Raw genomic sequence first — 23,024 nt, forward strand, 5'->3', positions numbered from 1 at the left:
TGATGCATTAAATAATTTCACTCAAAATCCTCTTGAAATAAAACTATTTTTTAAAGACAAATCTGTAAAGCTTTGCTTTTCACGCCGACCCAAATGACTTTTCCCTCTTGACATAATGCTCAATCACACTAAGAGAGAATTAAAGAAGAACAAATGCAAGGTGTTTACTAGTTTAAAAAAAAGTAATAATTGTAATGTAATATAGATATCCAAAGTTAAAGCCACACAATCTTGTGAGCTGTAATTGGGTAAAAGGAAGTACTTTAATACACCAGTCAAACGGGTTCTGTCCCCTAATAATGGGAATTGTTGTCTCGGTCTGTAAAAAGAAAACAATTGGAGTTTGAGCTTGAATTTTGTGGTAAAACTTTATAGGTAGCTTACATTTTAATGTAAAAACATGTCAATTTTCTTTTGTTTACAAAAAATAACCTTTACTATTATCCAATGTTTCTCTTATTTGAAATAAAGTACATGCTTTTCTTGTTTTGTACTTTTGTTTTGATCAAACCACAGTTCTTACTATTTAATTAATATGTTATGTTTAAAAGGTTGCCATTTTTAAAGTAATTTATTTAAGAATTATCATTGTTCTGGTTATTTAGTACAGGTAATCAGAATCAAAAAAATATAAAAGATGAAAGCACACACAAAAAAAAGCTTTAAACAATGCTACACTTGAAAGTTTTTTCTGTTAACTTCAGCAGCAAACTGATGGTTTAAAAGAAATCCTGAAAATATTTTCCAGTATTCCATCTTTAAAGTTTAGCTGGCAACACTTACAGTAGATAGAGGAATAGAAATTAGTAAAAAAAAACAACAACAACACAGCAATATAAATATAATGTAAAGGGGACTGTAATAAGTTGAAATCTCTCATAGTTAACAGACATCTTATTCACTTTTTGCAGACTGGTTTTACAGACATCATTAAACATGTCTTATTCAGATTTTTTCATTACATTTAAAACAGAATCAGTTGTTCAGAACATTCAGGAAACGGTTAATTTTTTTTCTACAAAAACACTTGATAGCATTGCTTTAAATAATTATTAACTTCTTGTTACAGTTGCACTTACCGTCTGTTTGATTTTTACAGTTAAAGTCCAACATTATTCTGCAATTTTAGAGCGACAAATACAATGTCTAAAATGTTCATTTGTTTTTGTTTTTTTTACTATAATCTACTATATTTATAAAGATGTCAAAAGACATCAAAAGTATGTGTACTGTACTTTCTGGAACAGATGGGGTAATTGATACTGATTTCTGCCAAACTGCAAACTGTGTCACTGTGTTCCATTTCTTTACATGTAAACAGCAGCGAGTGCACAAAGGTTGAGGGGCGGGTTAAGTAAGGGTAACCTATAGGTGGTGAGAAAGTTCTTATATAGGAGGACAAGCAGCAGCTGAAGTAACTGTTTAACTGAGACTTGAAAACAGTCAACCACAGTGATGGATCTACTGATGCCCCTGGTTTCCAGTCCCACCACAGTGATTGGAGCTGTTTTCCTCCTGCTTGTCCTCTATCTGGCATCTGCTGGTTCTACCTCCAGAGACTTGGGCAAAGATCCTCCAGGACCCAGGCCCCTGCCTCTCCTTGGAAACCTGCTACAGCTTGATCCCAGAAGACCCCACAAAGCCCTCTGTGAGGTCAGTCTGACCTTATCCAAAAAAAACACAAAAAAACAGGCAAATATCTTAAGCATTTTATTGTTAAGCTAGTTTTTTCCTTTTTTTCCTTTTCTTTTTTATGTCGCATCTCCACAGCTTTCCAAGTCATATGGACCCGTCTTTACGGTCTACTTTGGAATCCAGAAAGTGGTGGTTCTTGCCGGGTACAAGACTGTCAAAGAAGCTTTGGTCAACAATGCAGAAGAATTTGGAGATCGGGACATTACCCCCATGTTCCAAGATATGAACAAGGGTCATGGTATGATGCTTTTTAAAACTATGAGCAAACATAGATCCTCATAAGAAAAAACAGATGCATGAATGATATATTTTGGCAGCACTTTTTTCAGATTTTTCCCTTGAAAGCTGTAACCTGAAAACCATTGGCCAGAAATGTAATCAACTTTAAGATTTTTCCTCTTTAATCCAGCCTTGAGAGATTTGGTGTCATAATTAGTTTAATAGCAAAAGTAAATAATACAGGATTTTCTGAGCATTTTCCTAGAAATTTCAGCTATTTTCAGTTTTTATAGACTCATTCTCCCAATAAACTACTGAAAAAACATCAAACCAGGACACAATAATATAAAGATTATTGCATAATATTATACTATTTTATTTGATCTCTTTGAACACACACATATTGTTAGCTAAAATTTCATTCCTACTGTACCTCCTCCCTTTTTTTTTTTTAAAGGAATTCTGTTTGCAAATGGAGAGTCGTGGAAAGAATTGAGACGTTTTGCTCTCACCACTCTCAGAGACTTTGGGATGGGCAAAAGAATTGCAGAGGAAAAGATCTTGGAGGAGTGTGACTATCTTATTCAAGGGCTGGAAAAACATCAAGGTAGGAAGTGTGGACCTGACTTCATCAAAAATATAAACGGTGCCAAATCTTTTAACTAATAAAACCCTGATGTTTTTAAAACCATGAATAGTTTGCAACCTTTCAAATAAATTATATTCTTCTTCTTTCTGGTAATTTTTTACCTCACCTTTACAGGGAACCCAGTTGACTTGACTTGTCCACTAAATTATGCAACATCGAACATCATCTCTTCTATTGTGTATGGAAGCAGATTTGACTATGATGATCCCAGATTCAGGAATCTGGTGAGTCGAGCCAACGAGACGATACGGATTAATGGACACCCTCTCACTCATGTGAGTTCCCAAACCTCAACTCATATATAATTTAGAGCTTACTGTTTGCAAAGCATGATCGTGTAAATTACAATTAGATAGGTTTGAAAAAATATATAAAAAAACATTTTTTCTAATAAAAAAGGGTTTTTATTCCTTGAAAAAAGGACCTCTTGCGTTCATTTTAAATGATTGTTTTTAATTATTTCCCTTTTTTTCTTTTTGTAGCTTTACAACATGTTTCCCAGGTGGTTCAGATGGATAAAAAACAGAAAAATAATATTAAATAATGTGGAGATGACTGTCAAAGATGTGAAAGATTTAGTTAAGCATTTGAAAGAGACACTGAACCCTTCAGTCTGCAGGGGATTTGTGGACTGCTTTTTAATCAAGAAGCAGAAAGAAGAGGTGGGCTCCTATCATGTTCCAGCTTTACAGGAACGGCATTGTTAAACGTGGGTTTCATATTGGTTTTGTGTTTCCTGTCGTAGGATTCTTGTGTCAAGGAAAGCCATTTTACTGAGCAGAACCTGGTATTTTCAGTGAGCAACCTGTTTGCTGCAGGAACAGACACCACAGCTACAACACTGAGATGGGGTTTGCTGTTGATGGCCAAATACCCTCACATTCAGGGTAAGGGGTCAGAAGATAAACAAGAAATCCTCAAAATAATGATCTTTTGCTCACTTACAGAACTTTTGTTCAAATGTTCTCCAAATGTATGCACTGTTACACGAAGCGTTCTTTCGAGAAACTCCTCAATCGAAATAGAATTTTGTAGGAAAAGAGACACCTATCAACTTGGGAGGGTCTTTTTCAGTCGAATCAGTCTTGATGAGCCCACTCAGGTCACTGAGTCAAACCCTATAGAAGGGATTCACCAGGAAATGCCTGTTACCTTTGCATTCAACCTTAAAGTTTGACAGTACTTGGTCAAAAAGCTCATCTTTAATGTGCAGAGTTGCTGAGGAGGCACAATTTATAAAGATTTTTTTTGTGCTTCTTTTTTGCAGACAAGGTCCACGAGGAGCTGGCTAAGGTGTTAGGAGGCCGTCAGGTGCGGGTAGATGACCGGAAAAACCTCCCGTACGCCGACGCCGTCATCCACGAAATACAGAGAGTGGCAAACATCATCCCCATGTCTATTCCCCACAAAACCAACAGAGATGTCACCTTTCATGGATACCTCATCCAAAAGGTAAAGTCCTTTTTTTGAAATTTTAAATACAACATAAAAAGGTCAGTCATTAAGTATTGTCATGGTTTTTTTTGGCAGGGAACTACTGTGATTCCTCTTCTTGCTTCTGTCCTTAATGATGAGAACGAATGGGAGAGCCCTCATACTTTCAATCCTCATCATTTCCTTAGCAAGGAGGGTAAATTTGTTAAGAGAGATGCCTTCATGCCATTTTCTGCAGGTACCTTGACTTTACCAGCTTTCTGTACTGAAAAGTGTTCTGGGTGACTTCCATCTGTCAGGACACGCCTTGATTAAAAACGTCTGAAACATTTTGTTCTTCCAGGACGCAGGGCGTGTCTCGGAGAGAGCCTGGCCAAGATGGAGCTCTTTCTCTTTTTTACCTCCCTCCTTCAGCGTTTTCATTTCACCCCTCCGCCTGGTGTTTCGGAGGAAGAGCTGGACCTGACCCCAGCGATGGGCTTCGTCCTTGCTCCTTCATCCCATGAACTGTGTGCTGTCAGTCTGCAGTGAAGTTCTGTTGTTTGGCCATGTACCATCTGTAGCAGTGTATAAAAATTCTTTCCAAGAGGAATAAAAAAAAAACAGTGAAAGAAAGCTTATTAATTTCCATTAGTTCATGATTTTTGTGCTTGCAAACATGTGGGGCAGTCAGAAAGTTTATTTACTACTTTTTATCTTTATGCATTTATTTTTTTGAATATTATATACCAGACTAATATTAGCTTTTATAATCACAGAATAAAATAACAATAAAAAGCTGTTGTGTGACTTTCTCAAATCTTGCAACTGAAGTTACCATTAAACTGGAAAAGAAGTGAGCAGATTGAAACATTGATTTTGATTTTGTTAATTACTACTATTCAAAATAAATGTGCAAAATGTGGAAACATTGATTTGGTCTTTTTTTTCCCCTCATGATGTTTTCCCCTTCCAGATTTCTGTTTTCAGTACATTCTGTCCTCGTGAGATAAATGTGTCATTGTTATCAGGAAATTAAAGAAGATTGGGACCTACAAGAAGAAAAGCTGCTTTGTCGTTTTGTTGATCGGTTTAAATGGATGCAAGATCAGGTTTAGACTTGTTCAGAGAAAGCGCTGACAAGAGGGCGTGGCAGCAGCTTAATACCATGACTGACATGTTTTCTTGAAACGAGGATTTCAGGTGGGGTTTGTTTTTTTTTGACTTTCTTAAGATTCCATTTTTAAAGTGTTTGTATGGATGTGGTAACCCCCCCCCCCCCCATGTACTGCTTAATGTATTTATAATTTCAGACTCTTTATTTACCATTTTTAAATGAATCCACACATTTTTTTGAGGTCAAATATATATGTGTTGGGTCTTTTTTACATTTGTAGTGTGCACACTTTCATATTTTTGCACAGGGTTTAGTTAATAACTGTTCTGAGTTAGCGATGGAGACAAAGCTGGTTACTGCAGGTGTGGATGAGCTTCTGCTCCTGGAGCTGTGTTGGCCTAATCCAAAATAAAAATCCGGGCAGCAAAGCCTTTATATACACCAGCCGGTCAACAGAGGGAGGTGCCATCTACCCAAGTTTCCCAGGGTTGTCAGATAATCGGTGTATTTGTGTTTCAGTTTTTTTTATCAGCCACTATTTATGTTCCCTCTGATGTGTTCTCTTGTGATCTCCTGCTGTCTTTTTCCTAAATTATGGGGGACCATCTGAGGAAACTCTAGATGCCTAAAGATGTGAACAGTGGGGAGGAACACAAGGCTGGAGCTTCAGAAACTGCTGCAGGTTCTGAGGATAAAGAAATGCATGATTCAACCATAAAAACATGCATCTGGCCTCTTCTGGCCCTCTTGAGGCAGCAGGAGGTAACAGCATAAAACTTCAAAAAAAAGGGAAAACAGTAAACTCTGCAGACTTGTACCTCTCCTATTTCTTTTCTCACCTTATCCTTTCAAGGTTTCTGACTCGCAACCAGCTTCCCCAAACCACATCTGCTCCAGAAGGGGCACAGCCAGCTGTGCTTCTTTGGTGATCCCAGATTACCAGAGAAATAAATGGAAGCTTTCAGGAATTGTTGCATCAAAATAAACATTAAAGATGGCAGAAATTGAAACGATCGGGAAATAGAATCATTTGGAACAATTGTTCACAAAGATATTTGATCTTGTGGAATGCTTGAAACACCTGTCACATCTGTCATCTATTCATTTTTCTTGTTCTTTGTCTACTTTTTCCTTAGTTGATGCTTCTGTTTATTGGATTTACTCTTGTGCTTGTCTATTACCCATCTGCGTTGTTCTGTATTTACTTTTGTCTGTTCTCAGTTCTTCTTTGTTGACTTTTTACAGAGGAACCATCAACCAATAGGGACCAATATGGAAATTAGCCTGAAATCCTTTAATCTTATATATTTACATTTTTGAAATGTCAGATTTATGATATTTGCTCTCCCTGTCTTAAAAAAACAAACTACAGCGACATCTAGTGGCAAAAAATCTTTTCAAAATGCTGAACGTAGTTTTTCTTCTTTTTTACACACTAAAATAAAAATGTCCACACAATTTTCAAAATTCTACTTCAGTGAGTAAAACGTTTCAGCAGATTTTCACAATATTGGACAAAAAAGTCTGCTTCATCCTTTTAGCAAAATATTACTCCTAGTCATTTGTAAAACTCCACATTTTCACACATTAGATACAGAGAAGGATTGTGAGGTGCAAAGAACCGGATTGCCATTGACCCTTACTAACGAATGAACTGGATGATCACATCCAACAGGTGTGGAAGTTGTGTTTAAAAGGCAGCAGGTGGTTTAAGCTGTTTTTGACAAAAATGAAAGGAGCTGGAAGAAAAAGAATGAGAATGAGGAGACATGAACCAGGTAGAGGAGGTAGAAGAGGAGGCCCAGGTAGAGAGGAGTAAAAGTTTATAGAAACTGAACAAAGAAGACGAGGACCAATTTGACTAAAGAAGTCCTTGCAACATTTTTATTCATCTACAGACCCTATTTGTTTTATTAAATTTATTGTTGGTTGATTACTGTAACTGATTATGGTAAGAATTACTGTAAGTACTGACATCAAAACTTGAAATATTCAGTCCTGCAGCAACTGTTTTGTGCAGTGCAGTAGACCTTTTTGTGTACATTCTCTCTACATTTCAAACTAATCAGGAAGAATATTGTGGGTTTGCCACTGTTTTTTTTTCTTCATCTAAATTCTCCTTTACATAAGTTCTGGTCGAAAATCTAGAACATTCTATTATCTAAAATACGTTTCTTTACAGAAGTGTTTTTTTTATTGATCACAGCAGTGTGAAACTGCCAGCAATAGTGTCTGATCAGTGAGGACTGTGTTGGCTAAATAGAAAATAATAACCTTTTCACAAATATACTAGAAGTGTGTCATTTTTCAAATTAACAATCAGAGAATTCTGCAAACTGAGTGTAAACAATTGAAAATCAAAAATTATAATAAACTGGAACATTTCGTGTTTTTGGGCCCTATTTTTTTTAACTACGTAGGTTGGTTTGTATATTAAATTTTGCATTAAACAGTAGTTATTTATTTATTCCATTCATTTATGTTGACCTGGTTTTTATACAATGTATTTTATAATTTTAGAGATAATTGCTAATGAATGGCAATCTGCACATGCTAAAAGGTTTATTTGATTTGGTTATTTTTTATTTAATTGTTGTAATTTGTATTCCTTTGTTAATTTTGGACTGTTGTGTGACTTCACATTTGGGGGACAGTCACAGCCTCTAGAGGGGCAGTGTCCCCCCCTAACCCATGTCTCTATCCGGCCTTGGTCAGACTTCCGGACTTCGCCCATATGACACTTTTTCCAATTGACTTTTTCCTTTAAAAATTTTGTTCAGGTCGGGTCAACTTTTGCGTTTCGGACAAATAACAAGATAAACACGAACAGATGGTAAACAAACAAAACATTGTGTCACGTACGCCATTTTTGAATTGAGGAAAATAGCTGGAGGAAATGGAAAGTTCCGGGAGTTACAGTACAAAAACACCACTTTCTGTTATTCCACAGAGGCTTTCAGCTGCTAAAGACAGACAGGCTGCGTCCTTCACTGCAGGACACTTCCCATCGCGTTTGCTGGAAGATGATTCAGTACATTTTTCGCTTTATGCCCGCGTCAGTCTCCCTGATGTGGGTGATTGTTGGTGTCTTGGTCCTCTTATTTCTTTATTTTCAGTTAAGCTTCTTTAACTGGAGGGAGCCTCCGGGACCCAGACCTCTGCCATTGCTCGGGAACCTGTTTCAGGTGGATCTGAAGAGGCTCGACCAAAGTCTTTTTGACGTAACGTATTTGTTGACCTAAACCTTACTGTCTGCATTGTTTTTCTGCACAGCCCTGATGATGACACGCTACAAAAACACAGTTAAAACGTGCAAAGTGTAGTTTTTGGAAGCCTATTTAAGTTTACTTGGAAAAAAAATGGTTCTGCTTATTTGATTTTTTTTTTTGTTTTAAAGCAGAAAAAAATTAAAATAGCCTAGGATATGTCTTTTCATCTTTAAATTTTGTTCAAGAAAGAAATCTTTGACAGCAGTGACAAAAATAAATAAATAAACAAATAAATAAATAAACTGGGAAAAAAACACATTTTCAATGGAAATGCATTTCTTTTTGCTTAATTCACATCACAAAAATATAAAAAAATACAACCCATAAGGTGCCCTTTTAACAGAGACATATATAAGTAGACTGAAAAAGAATTTAAAAAAATCTTTACTATTAATTGTTTGTTTCAGTTGTTAAAAGGAAACCAAAATACCAATAATAATGGTAATACTGACAGCTGGTTACCGATTACTGTTTGAAGTTGTGGACAGGTGTCTTATTCTGATAAAACACAGGGACTATTACTCCACAGAAAGAGAGAAGTTTGTAAAAGTCTGAAATCTTTTTTGTTTGTAGCTAAATACGTGTTCGACTGAAGAATATACCAATTTCTTTAAAAATCCCGGAATGGTTTTTTTATTTTGTACCATGTCATCTGACAGGCTCCGAACAGTTTAAAGTCTTGCTTTATTGCTTTATTTTTAACAGCTGCATTAATATTCTGACCTAAAACCAAATTATTTGTAGTTGTCAAAAAAGTATGGACCCGTCTTCGTGGTCAATTTTGGCCCTAAGAAGGTGGTGGTCCTGGCGGGTTACCGGACAGTCAAACAGGCTCTAGTAAATCAAGCAAAAGAGTTTGGAAACAGAGAAGTCACTCCAATATTTTATGATTTTAACAAGGAACATGGTAAGCTGATGTTTTTTATAAAAAGTATTGCGCCTTTTTCCATTACTGTTAAAACATGTGACTACTTTGTTTTCAGGTATTTTGTTTGCGAATGGAGAATCGTGGAATGAAATGAGACGTTTTGCTCTGTCAACTCTAAGAGATTTTGGGATGGGCAAAAGGATAAGTGAACAAAATATTATTGAGGAATGTCGCTGGTTGATTGAAGAATTAGAAAAACTTCAAGGTAAAATACTATTTGACATATTTCAGCTTTTATTTAAGAAAAACATGGATTAAACATGGAACAAAGCTTACAAACTGCTCACAAATTCCCTAAAATGTTTATTTCTTTCTAAATATGTGTTATGTATGATTAGAATACTTTCATTTGAGTATTTTAACCTTCATCAAGATAAATAGTGACTAAACAAAGACCACATTGGATTTAAATTGTCTTGGGGTGTTTCCAAAACTTTAATCTCTTGTCAAGTAATTGCTCTTATCTATTTTTTTTTTCCCGTCACAGGTAAACCCTTTGACAACACCCACACTATTAGCTACGCGGTATCAAATGTTTTATCAGGTCTAATGTTTGGGAAAAGATTCGATTACCAAGACCCTCTGTTACAAGCCATTGTGGACAGAGACAACGAGATCATCTATCTGACGGGAACAGTTTCTATCTTGGTACGACGACAAAAAAAGGGTTAGAGTGGCAGAAAGTATCAAGAGTTATGAAAACACATGCACATATGATGACTTTTTGATTTATTGACCATGCATATTTTAGTTATACAACATGTTTCCCTGGCTGGGTCCTTGGCTGAAAAACTGGAAAACCTTAATGAAGAATATGGAAGCTGCCAAGACAGACATGAAGAAGATCATAGCAGAGTTGAAGGACACTCTTGATCCTGACACACGCAGATGCTTTGTTGATGCGTTTCTGACCCAGAAGCAAAATCTGAAGGTGAGCAACTAAACTCAGGTGACTCCAGTTTCAGGTTCTAAAAACCCATTTTACTTCCATTTCTTCTCATTTTGTCTTTGTGACAACAGGAAGTCAACGGCTCCCACTACCACGACGATAATCTGCTTTACACAGTGATGAATTTGTTTGCAGCTGGAACCGACACCACGGCAACGACAATAGAGTGGTGCCTGCTATTTATGGCAAAATATCCACATATTCAAGGTAAAAAAAAAAAATTCCTGCCTCAATGGGAAAATGCTGAACACATCATACTTTCTCAATGTGATGTTTGTTCAGAACGGGTCCAGGAAGAGCTGAACTGGGTGGTAGGAAGTCGCCAGGTGCGCATAGAGGACAGGAAGAACCTGCCGTTCACTGATGCCGTCATCCATGAATCGCAGAGACTCGCAAACATTGCTCCAATGGCCATTCCACACACAACAAGCAAAGATGTCACCTTTCAGGGCTATTTTATCAAAAAGGTCAGCTTCCACAGTCTTTCATTTCAAAACTGTTGTTGGCAGAACCAGAACAGATGTTTATCTCTGTGAATGTAAGAAATGTACTGTTCTTGACAAATCCCTTTTTTTTTATATGAAGGGAACCACTGTCTTGCCTCTTCTCACTTCCGTCTTGTATGATGAGAGTGAATGGGAGAGTCCTCGCACCTTTAACCCCTCTCATTTTCTGGACAAAGAGGGCAAATTCCTCAAAAGAGGCGCCTTCATGCCTTTCTCTGCAGGTATTATTGCCAGAATTCACCCTGACAGGCTGGACTGTTTGCGCACACACAATCATGCATAACCTCTTGTTTACTGCAGGGCGGAGGGTGTGTCTCGGAGAAAGTTTGGCCAGAATGGACATCTTTCTTTTCTTCACCTCCCTGCTTCAGCACTTTAGTTTCACTCCCCCTCCAGGAGTTTCAGAGGATGAGCTGGATTTGACACCAGTGGTGGGCTTCACTCTGTCACCTCAGCCTCAAGGGCTCTGCGCTGTCAGGCGCCAGTGAGGAGATGTCTTAACGGCATAGATGAAAAAATATATAAATCAAATACTTTTTTTTTGAATGAAAAGACATTTTTTTCAGATTTAAAATATGTTATCACAGTGTTTTATTCAAATAAAGGGAAACTGCCTTTTAGAATGTCAATATTAATAAAGATTTTTTTCTTTATTCTTTATTTTTCTTTCTTTATTGACAAACTTTATTGACAAATTCTTGAACAAAGCGGTTTTGAAGTTGTATCAATATATTTCTTACAATTCACGTGATCTAAAGTGTTATTTTTTTGTATCAATGTGTAAGTATTTTGAACAATGGGAAAAGCACAAATTATACATAGACCCTAAAGTTACATTAAAGACAAAAAATCAAATTGAAATACATGGGGGATCCTTGGTGCAGAAGGTCCCTGGTTCGAGACCCAGCGCCGGCATTTTTCATTAAAATATATTTTTTCTTATTGTGCTGTTTTCACGTTATTTATGGTCAACTTTGATCTTTTCTTTCTTTCTTTCTTTTTGCTCTGCAATGGGGTACCTTTTCAGGTCTTATTTCTCTTTTAATGTACAGTGAGTCTTTATTTTAATGTGATTTATTAAAGTTTTGTAAAAATCGGAAAAAAAAATCTTTCTTTCTTTCTTTCCCGAATTATTACTGTTTAAGTTTCATTTTCATTCAGCAAAATAGCATTCAACCCTGCATTTTCTTCTGGAAATGCAACTCCTTCTAGTTTAATTAAATTTTAATAAATGCAACTTTCCCCCCGCATTGAATAACTTACTCCCCTGGTTGGGACCTTCTCAGGACAAAGAGTGAAAATTTATCAAGCAAGACGGCTTCTTGGCTTTTTCTACAGATATAACTACAACAACTTGCAACTTTTTTAACTACGGTAACCAAAAAACCTGGATTGATTGATCTGATTGGCGAAGGGTGTGTTTAGGAGAAGGTTTGGCCAGAATTGAGCTCTTTCTGTTCGTCACCTCTCCACTCAAGCATTTTAATTTGACCCTTCCACCTGGAGGTTCAGAGGATGAGCTGGATTTGACATCGTTTGTTGGCGTGACCCTGTCTCCTCTGTCTCAGATGCTGTGTGCAGTCAGGCGCCAGTAAGGAACAGAGATTTCACATTTGGTTGTTAGAACTCACTAAAACATCCATCCAGGAACAGTTTATTATCCTTCTCAGAGGGATGAATAGATATTTGACTGATATATCAAGCATGTTTACTAGATGTTAGTATGTGTCTCCTAAGGTCTGAAAAAACAGATAACAAAATAGAATGCAGACTGATAATCTCTAACTAACCTGTTTAGCAGGAAATGTAAAACTTGTCTGGACAAGCAGTTTTGTGTGGAATGTTGGGAACAAGATGACCTGATTACAAGAATTAGGTTAAATTCATCTGTTGCAACAAACATACATTCATAGCAAACGCTAATTGGCAGTGAAAAAATGTATACAGAAATTATTTAAAAACTTCAAATGAGATAAATACTGAAATTTGCAACACCATTGCCATGAAAAAAGAACAAAAATTTTTGCGACATCACGTGTGCTAAATGTTCATCTGTGCTGTAACGCATATCCAACTTTTTCCAGTTTCTGAGACAAAAGCTGGGCCGTTTCACATTTTAATTGGAGACTAAACAAAACAGGAAGCTTCTAAAATGAGAAAAAATCTGCAGAATAAACGATGGACCTGATCAAATTTTTAACACATTAAGGGAAGGGTTCTAGATTTTTCTCTGAGTTGGAGATTTTTTGTGTGTAAAGAGATAAATCCTTATATGGATTTTAGTGTACCTAATCATAGTAGTAGGTTTAAGGGCTGTCATCTGGACTCCAGGTTGATGGAATCAACCTGGATGAATGAGTCTTCATAGACATATTTACCCTATAATTCTCACACATTTTTATCTTAAAAATGTCTAATCTAATTTAAATCAACTTTACTTGTATAGCTTTTTATATTTCAAATCATTTAATGTATTCTGAAAATGGTGACTAGTCCATAAGTCTTGCTGCTAAATACTAGTTTAGAGCAGACGGACAAAAAAGAATTAATGTGACAAACTACTTCTAAATTTACAGGTCTGTTTGGATTCAAGCTAATCAGCTGTTTTATTGATAACATTGTTTTTAGCAGGCAATGAGTTCCAGATCTGTGTCTCATTAGCTGTATATAAATAAATATCTCAATTTAAAAATCCCCATTTAAGTATTTTTATGATAATGTTTAGTCAAAACCAAAAGACAAAGATTATGAAGGCTAAAAAGTTGCAATGTAAAATACAGAATTTAATACATTTACATGCATTAACAGAATAGTATTTTACATTGAGTCTTTTGATCCATAACTGTTAAAGACCACTTATAAAGAGACATTGCATTTTTCATTACTGATTGATCTGTGTAGCTCCAGACAGTGATACACTAGAATAAAATAATTACATTAATGCATTAACTGCATTTGTTAATGCAGATATTTTCAAAAACCAAAATTGTATATTTAATGGGGAAAAAATAAAGTATTTTTGCAATTTTAACCTTGTCTTTATGCATAATTATCTAGAACTTAACCAGAGCCATAATATGACAGATCTTCATCCAGAGAACGAACTGCTGCTCAAAGTCAGTGATAAAAAGTCAAAATAAGGAAACGGTCAACTGTAATCAGACTTCATCGTCAAACCTACACATCCTAGAGTTCAGAGAGCAAATCACAATTTTAAATGTTGATGTGAAAAGTAGTGACATGTAAAGGTAAAGCCCAGAAGTTTTTCACAGAGCCTCAACTGAGCAGGAAAAAGACTAAGATGATGCAATTTAAGACTAAAAGAAGTTAAAAAAAGAAAAAGCCTGCAAAAAAAAAACAAAACTCTAGTAAAATTGCCCCCCATTCCCACACTTAAAGGATACTCCATTATTTCAAAACTATGGAGATTATTGTAGTTATTTAATATGTTAACATGCAGGTTAAAGATCAGAGCTCTAAAGTTGATTTTTTTAGGTTATAGATTGGTGTTTTTAGGTCATTTATATATTTTTATTTGCATGACAAAAAACAAACTGACTTGTGATACGTTTTATGTTTTAATTACTCATCATACAAGTTTGAAAATGTATAGTTTCTATTGCAATTCCTATTACTTCAAGGCAAACAGATACAATTACAGAAAGTTTTTTTTCTCACAAAACAGTTTTCTTCTTTCAGTCAATGATCTCTCTTCCTATTGTAAAGAAAACCTTCATTAATCAGGAAGCATTTTTCTTTGTAAAATTACCAATGAAAATGATTAATAAAAATGCTACATTACTATTATTATAATGTAAAAACACTTGTTGCAGTCATGGCAAAGGATGCTCATCCAGGACGTTGTGGCTCTCAAACACAGTGACATCTAAAGATCTCTCTAAGGCCCTTCCACTTTGATACTGTTGATCTGTTGATCCTGAGCAGACAGGCTCGAGTTCATCCCCCGCTGAGTGGACAAACTGCAGTCTTGAAAAATCCTTGAACAACTGCTTGTGAAGTCGGATGTTTTTCCCTCTGGCGTTTTGAAATTCTGAGGTTGTGACTTGCTGTATGAGGCTATGTACGACTCTGAGTAAGGGGGCACAAGTGTCTGACTGCTCTGTTGGGTGTAAGCAGCGGGGTATGGTTGGGTTTGAGGGGTACTGTGAGAAAGGGAATGGCTCTCTGCATTGCTGCAAGATGGAAACCCATTCATGTTAGTTGGGCTCAGCGCCGACAGCCTTAAGGCCTCTACGTTTTGTAGACTTTCTAAGGATTTATAACTCGGCTGTGTTTGGCTGCACTGGTTGTAAGTTCCTTGACTGAAACAGAAGGAGTCTTGGCTGAAGGAGGAAGGGCCAGAGGTTGCCGGTAAAGAAGAGGGGGATGGAGTTTTGTTGAGCTGCTGTCGACCGCTGCTGCAATGTCCAATTTTGGAGGCAAAGCTCTGAAGTGTGCCGAGTATCTGCTTTTGTATCTGCGTTTGCTGCAGCTGCTCTCTTTCCAGGCGGCACTGCTGCTCCACGAGCATCTTGACCGCCAGACCCAAACTGCGCACCTCAGTGCCCAAAATCTGAATCTGCTCTTGTAAACCGCTCCTGCCTCCGGCATCTTGGACTGCCTGCTGTGGGCTTGGATTTCCTTCTCTGCAAGTTGGCCCTTGGCTTCCAGGAGACTGCAAACGAACAAGTGAGGGCCTTGGAGCTGAGGATGTCAAAGGTGGTTGTGGGCGGTTGGGAAGACGAATCCCAACACGAGGAGGGAGCTGAAAGGAACGAAGACTCAGTCCTGGTCTCTGTGTAGTGAAGCTTCGGGAAGATCCGTCTCCTCCGAGCTGACCATTGATAACAGGCTGTGAGATTTGGAAAAAATAGGCCAATAAACAAAACAAACACATGAAAATCTTCTTAAAATATCAGACCAGACTTATTAGACAAAACATGCTTGTGAATGCACCTTCTTACAAATGGATAAATTGGATTAAAACCAATCAAGTGCAAAAACAGAACAACACAACTGAAATTTGTGAGGCCTCAAGAACACACAATGCAACATCTAGAGAATAACATGCAAGTGACGGCTTCTGAGTGGGCTGCGTTCTCACCTTTTCCGTGGTCAAATCGTAGGTGTCAGGTAACTGTGAGAGCGAACCCTTCGGATCTGAACTTTGTACGTTTGAGGGTTCTTTTCTCAACAACGATAACACCTTTTGAAGAACAAATTGGAGAAGAAATTGACACATTTGTAGATTTCAAATGACCCAGATATGATAAAAGTGGACATAAACGGATTTGTGCACCTTTGTTTTGTGTGACAGTGCTTTATCCAAAAGTCTTCTTCGAGCTGCCAATATTGAACTTGTTGCAGGTGAAGGTGTGACTCTTCTCCTCATGAGTACATTTGAAGCTGTTGAAGTGGAGAAAGCAGAAGCCTCTACTGTGTTTCCAGCATGAGGAACTCTTTTCTCTTCTTGCTGGGCAAGAGAAGTGACACTTACAATCTGAATGTCGTTTTCTTCTTTATTTTCCCCGTGCTGCTGCTGCTCTAGTCGGCTGCTTCCGCTGCTCTCCACAGAACTCGATGCATTTCCACTTGTTTCGGAATTTGTGGAGGACTGCTTGGGGAAACCTGAAGCAGTTGCAAATCCTGAATGATGAGGAGGCTCGTGCATTCGATTCTGGAGACGGTTATTGCTCCAGCTCTCATGCAAAGCTCCAGATCTAGGTGTAGCCTGAGCAACCAAAGGGCTCCCCCCAGCTTCTGCAGGTCTGACCCTCCCTGGTGGTCTACCCTGAAACTCCCTCAGGTAGAGGTATATGGCTTGTGCTGAAACTTTGATGTTCTCCAGCTCCAGTACAGCTTTGATCTTACGGAAACTAAGTCCAGCCTTCCGAAGCTCCACGACTTTGTATTTTGCTGCATCATCCAGCCGACCCATGGTCTGCAACGGAATGATCTCTAGAGGATTAAAAACACTGTCATAAATGTTCAGTAGTTTTCAACCTTTTCTAAACAGTTTTCTCAAAATTCTGTCCATTTCATATGTACTAACCTTGTAATATCATACATTTACTTTGAAAATTGTAAAACCTGCTTTCCTTTTTGTTTTATTTCGTTAATTTTTATTACTGAGTTTATTCTTGATTAATTTATTCCCTTGTTTTTACAATAATACATTTCACTACTTAACTCTATCTTGAAATATTTGATAAACTAACGTGAGGTGTTTACTCTGTTAACGATAATCATAAAATATCAAAATTGAATCGTTGTTTATTCAGGCTGTTTGTTTTGATTTAGTATCAATAAAGTTTACTTTAAAACCTAAGTGTCTCATTGCTTAAGTTAAGTTACACGTAAAAAACGTGGCCATAACGCATAAATAAGGATTGCATCATTAAATAGACGATATATGGATATAAACAGTTAATATCACAGTTGTTCTTGAAATGATAGGTAACTGCAATGTTTTCACACCTGTTTCTAACGGTTGAGTTATAACATTAGCTTAGATACTAGAGCTAACAACCTCCGCTGTTGTAAAGTGGGACGCTCACCTGAAGAAACGAAGGAAGCAATGTCCGTGCTTCGAATTCGAGCAGCGTAATTCACGCACCACAGTAACTAGGTCCCCTTTGCATAGCTATGCAGCAGCCGAATACGCAAGCTGCTAACGTCCATAACACCTTAAAAAAACAAATGAAGTTGTGAGTGGCACCCGTTTACAAACGTAACTTCCGCTTTCGTCATAATCTAGCGACGAACTGAATCACACTGGTAAGAAATGAGAATTAACTTATAATTATGGTTCAGTTTTACTTCAACAAATATAATTAAGCTGATGTTGCAGGTTTGGATGGTTAAGGACACCAACAAATTGAATGTGCAGGGGGGAAAAGAAATACATCACACAAGAGTCTGCATGAAAGTTCAAACCTTTGCAAAGGGGATTTTGAGTGGCTTTATATTCTGTAACTGTGGTGTCAACAAACAAACAAACAAACAAACAAACAAACAAACAAACAAACAAGTTGTCTGTGACAAAGAAAACATTGTCAAAATGACTATAAAATTCTGCTTTTGACAGACACTTCTTTCCTGGGCACTTGTTTATAAACACCCCTCACTTATAATTTATTTATTTGGACTAAGAAATACATCATTTACTAAAACAAATATATATTTTTTGTCATAATAATTTCAACAATAATATGGGTCAGTTCCTTGACAGAAAAGGACATTTGTTTAGAACTGAGGAGTTTAATCTAACATATAGTAATACATATTTTTATGGACTCGAAGTCTAAATGTCAACACCATAAAATAAAGAAGATGAAAAGAGAAAATCAGTTACACCCCTGTTGGAAAATCTTGTTTCAAATTTACTCAGGAGAATAACAAAGTCATATGTGCCTTGTTTCAACGAGATGTTATTTCAGAACATTTTGTTGTCTTTTAGTGAAATACTTTTGTCTCTGACTTGCTATGGAAAGAACTTTCATTGCATCAGAAATAGTTGATTAATGACAAGATGAGCGATATCTCCTCTCAATTTCTGCACAGAATAATACTAGTCAAGATATTTAACATTGTAAAATATATTAAAGTTTGTTAACATTCTGTGAAAGAAAACCCAAAAACTCAGTCACCTACTTTGGAATTGTAATATTTATTAAAAATCTTTTGATTAGACTGTACATATTTAAAAAATTGCAACAATAACTCAAAATGCGATGCTCCAGTGCTGTGACTATATGTAAGGTCTGCATGGATTTGTATTATAACTTTTTCATTCATCCACACTTGTGTCGTGTATGTTTACAAAAAAAGTTGGCAAGAAAAAAAAAACAACAACGATATATATATATATATATATATATATATATATATATATATCGTTTTAAGATCTGAATTTACTAAATATTAAATTTTTCCAAAATACAAAGAAATCCATTTTAAAATAATGTATGCAGTCTATCCATACAAGGAACTACTATACATATACGTTTTGGTTTTCCAGAAAATAACTGTTCTTTCTGTGACATAAATATAGAAACACTTGATCATCTGTTTTTTTGAATGTATATATGTTAACAGTTTTTGGGAGAATTTCTTTTCTTGTTGCTCCTCAAAGTTTCCCTTTCCTATTTATATTCAATTACAAAAGCAGATCATATTATTTGGAGTAGTTTCTGTTGATAATATATTTGATTTGACATTCAATACTTTATTAATATCTGGGAAATTTTTCATTGATGAGAGCAGATTTTCAAAAACAAAACCATTATTCAATACATTTCATATTGAGATCAGTTTATATTAAAAATCTCTGATATTAATAAAAAGCAAAAATGCAATAAAATGTCTATTTTCATTGAAGATCACGCGTTGTATGAAAATCCCTTGTATTGTAAACTACAATTATATTATTTTTATTTATTTATTTATTTCTATTTTCTTCTTTTTTCTTTTTTTCTGTTGTAGCTTTTGTGTGTGCGTTTGTTTAAAGTTAAAATAAAAAATTACGTAACATCCGCTTTCATCATCACTTCGCGACCTCACACCAGACCGCAAGTGAAGCCATTTTTGGCCGTTGGAATGTAAGATTAACCTTTTTACGTATTTTCGATCTAAATAGCTTTAATAGCGGAACTTGTTGATTTAAACATGTAAGTTCGGAGGCTTTTTTATTTTGCGCGAAAGTTCCTTATAAAGGAAGAAGTCGTTTAACCGCGACGCGGGTGTAGTTTAGTCCCTTGTTGTGCTCAAAAAAAACAACGAGGGAACGAGTCCAAATAGAAGGTTTTTTTTTTTCTGAATGAAAATATTAGTGTAAGGGAAAATATTATGTAATTTACGGTCCTAAACATTTGGAATTAAGCTTAAAATAATTACAATTTATTGTGCACATGTTAAATGTCGGTAAAAAAAAAAAAAACACCGAAACAATTTTGAATTAATTAGATAAAAATGAAATGAAAAAGTTATATATATTCAAGTAATTAACGAGTTAAATTTAATTAATGACCTTTTTGGTGCAAAAAATTTGTATCTAGCACATTTTAAGGCTGTTTCTCTCTATCCAATAAAAACATAAATCACAATCCTTTACATAAACCTAGACATAATCACTTTTTTAGGTTTCTAGGTCTCTAATTTATGTGCTTTCTCGCCACATCAGGGCACCATTACCGATAAAGCGAAAGGAAGATGAAAAGAAAAACAGGGAAAAAGAAAAAATAAAGGAAGGAGACAAGGAAAGGGGTCGCGACAAAGCAAAGAAACGCCGCAGTGCTTCATCAGGCAGCAGCAGCAGGTGAGCTATTTTTTCTTTCTTATATTTAAAAATATAATATAGCATCCTGTCCTGGATGTTCATTCCCAACTAAATCATTGTTTGTTTTTGACCTTCCACATCTAGATCTAGCTCATCCTCCAGCAGCAGCTCTGGTTCTAGCTCTGGTTCTTCAAGTGGTTCCAGCTCCTCTTCCAGTCGCTCCGGATCCTCTAGCTCTCGGTCTTCCTCCTCCTCCAGCTCTTCGGCCTCTCCAAGTCCCAGCCGCAGACGCCATGACAACCGACGCCGTTCACGATCTCCGTCAGTCCATTTTCTCAGACATGAGACAAATATTTATATTGTATCTCAAAAATATTGACAATATTTATTCTGTAATTTTTTATCCTGCAGTTCTAAAACACAGAAGAGAGGAGAAGAAAGAGAACGAAGAAAAAGAAGTCCCACCCCTAAACCCACAAAGGTTCACTTGGGAAGGCTGACCAGGAATGTAACCAAGGCAAGCTAAAAAAACAAACAAAAGCTAAATCTTTGATTTTTAAAAAAAAAATTCTAATTCAATAAAAGCAGATCTTATTTTTCATGATAACTAGTTAGAATGAAATATTCTTTATGTTTATTGTCTGTCAAGATGTGCGCCTAAAACTGCAAGAATTAAATAAAAAGCTAAATATTTTGTTTTTAGTTTTTTTTAATGGAACAATCCTTCACAAAATAATGGTTAAAAACTAAATGTATGTTTCAATTTACTAGGAACACATCCAGGAGATTTTCTCTACATATGGAAAAATTAAAGCGGTTGACATGCCGGTGGAAAGGCTCTTCCCAAACCTGACCAAAGGCTTTGCTTACGTGGAGTTTGAGACCCCTGAAGAAGCCCAGAAAGCTCTTAAACACATGGATGGAGGTAGGAAAGAATCATTTAAGGGGCTGGAGAAATCATATTGACGAACATAAACTTGGTCAGGTAAAAACAAACCTTCCTGATGACTTTTTTAGGTCAGATTGACGGGCAGGAAATCACTGCAGCTGCTGTGCTGACTCAGCTGATCCGTGGTCCTCCACGTAGACTGTCTCCTCCTCGAAGAATGCCGCCACCTCCACCGATGTGGCGCCGCAGCCCACCACGCATGAGAAGAAGGTTATTTAAAAGCTTTCACTTGTACCTTTTTAATATTTTTAACGTTTTATTATGCGGTCCATTGAAACGGAATCTTCTCCCACCTACTGATGCTCGTCCTTTTTTTGTGCCTGTTTAGATCACGCTCCCCAAGGAGGCGCTCGCCACCACGTCGCCGCTCTCGCTCTAGGTCTCCTGGCCGCAGGCGCCATCGCTCTCGTTCAAGCTCAAATTCCTCCAGATAGAAAGTTGTCTTTACTCTAAATACTCGCCGCAGATCAGCTGCAGTTTTCGCATTTCCTGGCTCCTCGGACACAAAGGATCTATATAAATTGCAGTAAATTTAGCTGAGTTCGTAGTGACAAGGAGACGAGAAAAATTCTTTCTTTTTTTTTAAATTTTGTGCTGAAAATTGACTGTAGTTTTTATGTTATGTCTGATGACATCTAACAAGATTTTGTGATTCCTTCATTCGAGTTGATTTTTTTTTTTGAAGAATTTTGAGAATAAAACCTATGAAACATCTTGATTCTGATTTCTGTCATCTTGTGATCCGGCTCAACTATTATTCTGATTTCTAGTCACAAAAATACTTTTAACCCTTATGTGGTGTTCGGGTCTGTGGGACCCGTTTTCATTTTTTATCAAAAGAAAAATGATACAATTAATTAATTTTTCAAACTCAGACTCACTGGCCTTGGCTCATTTTCTGTGAAGAACAGATATCAGAATACATTTTTAATGACCACACACCGTATACCCCCCCCAACACATTTCTATTACATATAAGATGTTCGGGTCCACTGGACCCAGGGCTAATAGAAGTGTGGAAATTGATGTTTTTATGTACCTACACTCTGTCCTCCACCTGTCTGGGCCTGCTGTGTGTGTGTGTGTGTGGGTGTGTGTGTGTGTGTGTGACCAGTGAGAAAGAGAGAGAGAGAGTGGCAGAGAGAGAAAGATTCACTGTAAATGTGAGTTCTGTTTCTGCACCTGCGGTTCCCGCACAAGGTTGCAACATTGTTAGAATAATTCAAGCATCAACTCTGTTTGCTCTCGTTCTCCCGCACATTTGATCATTTGACTTTCTTGCGGGAATCTTTAATATCTCACATAGCAGATAAAGATCTGCTACAAATTGGAGGCGGGACACTATAAATATAGCTTTGCCAGTGTGGTTTCTCATCACAACTGATCAAAATGGCCAAAAGACTTTCTGCGCAGAGGGCCCTGGAATTGATTTTAGAAGAGAGAGACGTTTTCGATGATGATGTAGAGGGAGACGATTCAGAAGAGGAGGTTTCAGAATTGGAGGATCACATTTCTGAAAATTCAGAGTCTGACAGTGACTCTGGAGAAGATGATTAGATTGGGGCGGCCGTGGTGCAGCGGTAGGGTGGCCAACCCCTGATCGTAAGATTGCAGGTTCAATTCCCGCCTTGCAGGCCCATGAGTCAAAGTGTCCTTGGGCAAGACACTGAACCCCACCTTGCCTCTGGTGGTTGGCGGGCGCCTGTGTTTGGCGGAGCCGCCACCAGTGTCTGAATGTGTGAGTGAATGTGTGTGTGACTGGGTGAATGGGTCCGTGACTGTAAAGCGCTTTGTCCTTGTAGGAAGAAAGGCGCTATATAAGTATAAGCCATACCATTTAGATTGAGCATCAGCCAGTTCCAAAACAAAGCCATCAGCCAGGACCAGGCTGTCAGCAGCCAGGACCATGTGTTGTAAAGGCTAGTGGCTAGAAGCCCTTACATGGGGCTGATGTGTTGTCTTGACAATAGGTTTACTCTGTGTTCAGCTTGTGTTGTGCACCTGAATGGTTTCAGTTTCTTTGTTCAAATAAATAAAAGTTAGTAGTTTTGAA

The 23,024-nt window shown here is 37.0% G+C and overlaps 4 protein-coding genes across 6 annotated transcripts; 3 read left to right on the forward strand and 1 right to left on the reverse strand.

The window, feature by feature from the left end:
• Positions 1 to 1,389: 1,389 nt before the first annotated feature.
• Positions 1,390 to 4,905, forward strand: LOC101174506 (cytochrome P450 2K1). The gene is made up of 9 exons (XM_004071425.5): positions 1,390 to 1,653; positions 1,771 to 1,933; positions 2,372 to 2,521; positions 2,678 to 2,838; positions 3,046 to 3,225; positions 3,309 to 3,450; positions 3,831 to 4,015; positions 4,094 to 4,235; positions 4,341 to 4,905. Exons 1-9 carry the CDS (start codon positions 1,456 to 1,458, stop codon positions 4,526 to 4,528), a joined length of 1,509 nt encoding a protein of 502 aa, XP_004071473.1. The 5' UTR covers positions 1,390 to 1,455; the 3' UTR covers positions 4,529 to 4,905.
• A 3,080-nt stretch (positions 4,906 to 7,985) lies between these two features.
• Positions 7,986 to 11,852, forward strand: LOC101174266 (cytochrome P450 2K1). The gene is made up of 9 exons (XM_004071424.5): positions 7,986 to 8,314; positions 9,107 to 9,269; positions 9,346 to 9,495; positions 9,778 to 9,938; positions 10,042 to 10,221; positions 10,311 to 10,446; positions 10,522 to 10,706; positions 10,825 to 10,966; positions 11,046 to 11,852. Exons 1-9 carry the CDS (start codon positions 8,117 to 8,119, stop codon positions 11,231 to 11,233), a joined length of 1,503 nt encoding a protein of 500 aa, XP_004071472.1. The 5' UTR covers positions 7,986 to 8,116; the 3' UTR covers positions 11,234 to 11,852.
• Positions 11,853 to 14,310: 2,458 nt separating this feature from the next.
• LOC101174749 (uncharacterized) lies at positions 14,311 to 17,511 on the reverse strand. Of its 2 annotated transcripts, none has more exons than XM_023957544.2 (4): positions 17,303 to 17,511; positions 16,045 to 16,703; positions 15,850 to 15,951; positions 14,311 to 15,597 (listed from the first exon to the last, which is right to left on the reverse strand). In XM_023957544.2, exons 2-4 carry the CDS (start codon positions 16,681 to 16,683, stop codon positions 14,644 to 14,646), a joined length of 1,695 nt encoding a protein of 564 aa, XP_023813312.1. In that variant the 5' UTR covers positions 16,684 to 16,703; positions 17,303 to 17,511; the 3' UTR covers positions 14,311 to 14,643. The 2 variants fall into 2 exon arrangements, with proteins under 2 accessions (XP_023813312.1, XP_078807742.1); XM_078951616.1 differs by having other exon boundaries at positions 16,045 to 16,720; positions 17,303 to 17,465.
• A 1,766-nt stretch (positions 17,512 to 19,277) lies between these two features.
• rnps1 (RNA binding protein S1, serine-rich domain) lies at positions 19,278 to 21,689 on the forward strand. Of its 2 annotated transcripts, none has more exons than XM_004071423.5 (7): positions 19,278 to 19,345; positions 19,927 to 20,061; positions 20,167 to 20,343; positions 20,434 to 20,539; positions 20,794 to 20,947; positions 21,040 to 21,181; positions 21,300 to 21,689. In XM_004071423.5, coding segments are annotated over exons 1-7 (822 nt in total). In that variant the 5' UTR covers positions 19,278 to 19,343; the 3' UTR covers positions 21,406 to 21,689. The 2 variants fall into 2 exon arrangements, with proteins under 2 accessions (XP_004071471.1, XP_011476473.1); XM_011478171.4 differs by having other exon boundaries at positions 19,302 to 19,414.
• Positions 21,690 to 23,024: the final 1,335 nt, after the last annotated feature.

The sequence above is a fragment of the Oryzias latipes genome, chromosome 8 (assembly GCF_053564925.1).
Source record: "Oryzias latipes strain Hd-rR chromosome 8, Olatipes_Hd-rR_3.1".
Classification (NCBI taxonomy): Eukaryota; Metazoa; Chordata; class Actinopteri; order Beloniformes; family Adrianichthyidae; genus Oryzias; species Oryzias latipes.

What these genes read in the sequence shown, in the direction of transcription:
- LOC101174266 (XM_004071424.5), top strand. Translation starts at nt 8,117, where the DNA reads ATGATTCAGTACATTTTTCGCTTTATGCCCGCGTCAGTCTCCCTGATG. An exon ending in CGGGAACAGTTTCTATCTTG is followed by an intron (nt 9,939 to 10,041) that starts GTACGACGACAA and finishes TGCATATTTTAG; the next exon opens with TTATACAACATGTTTCCCTG. An exon ending in CTTCATGCCTTTCTCTGCAG is followed by an intron (nt 10,967 to 11,045) that starts GTATTATTGCCA and finishes TGTTTACTGCAG; the next exon opens with GGCGGAGGGTGTGTCTCGGA.
- LOC101174506 (XM_004071425.5), top strand. Translation starts at nt 1,456, where the DNA reads ATGGATCTACTGATGCCCCTGGTTTCCAGTCCCACCACAGTGATTGGA. An exon ending in ATGGATACCTCATCCAAAAG is followed by an intron (nt 4,016 to 4,093) that starts GTAAAGTCCTTT and finishes TTTTTTTGGCAG; the next exon opens with GGAACTACTGTGATTCCTCT. An exon ending in CTTCATGCCATTTTCTGCAG is followed by an intron (nt 4,236 to 4,340) that starts GTACCTTGACTT and finishes TTGTTCTTCCAG; the next exon opens with GACGCAGGGCGTGTCTCGGA.
- rnps1 (XM_004071423.5), top strand. An exon ending in TGACCAGGAATGTAACCAAG is followed by an intron (nt 20,540 to 20,793) that starts GCAAGCTAAAAA and finishes TCAATTTACTAG; the next exon opens with GAACACATCCAGGAGATTTT. An exon ending in TCTTAAACACATGGATGGAG is followed by an intron (nt 20,948 to 21,039) that starts GTAGGAAAGAAT and finishes TGACTTTTTTAG; the next exon opens with GTCAGATTGACGGGCAGGAA.
- LOC101174749 (XM_023957544.2), bottom strand. Translation starts at nt 16,683, where the DNA reads ATGGGTCGGCTGGATGATGCAGCAAAATACAAAGTCGTGGAGCTTCGG. An exon ending in CACTGTCACACAAAACAAAG is followed by an intron (nt 15,952 to 16,044) that starts GTGCACAAATCC and finishes GTTCTTCAAAAG; the next exon opens with GTGTTATCGTTGTTGAGAAA. An exon ending in ACGATTTGACCACGGAAAAG is followed by an intron (nt 15,598 to 15,849) that starts GTGAGAACGCAG and finishes CAAATCTCACAG; the next exon opens with CCTGTTATCAATGGTCAGCT.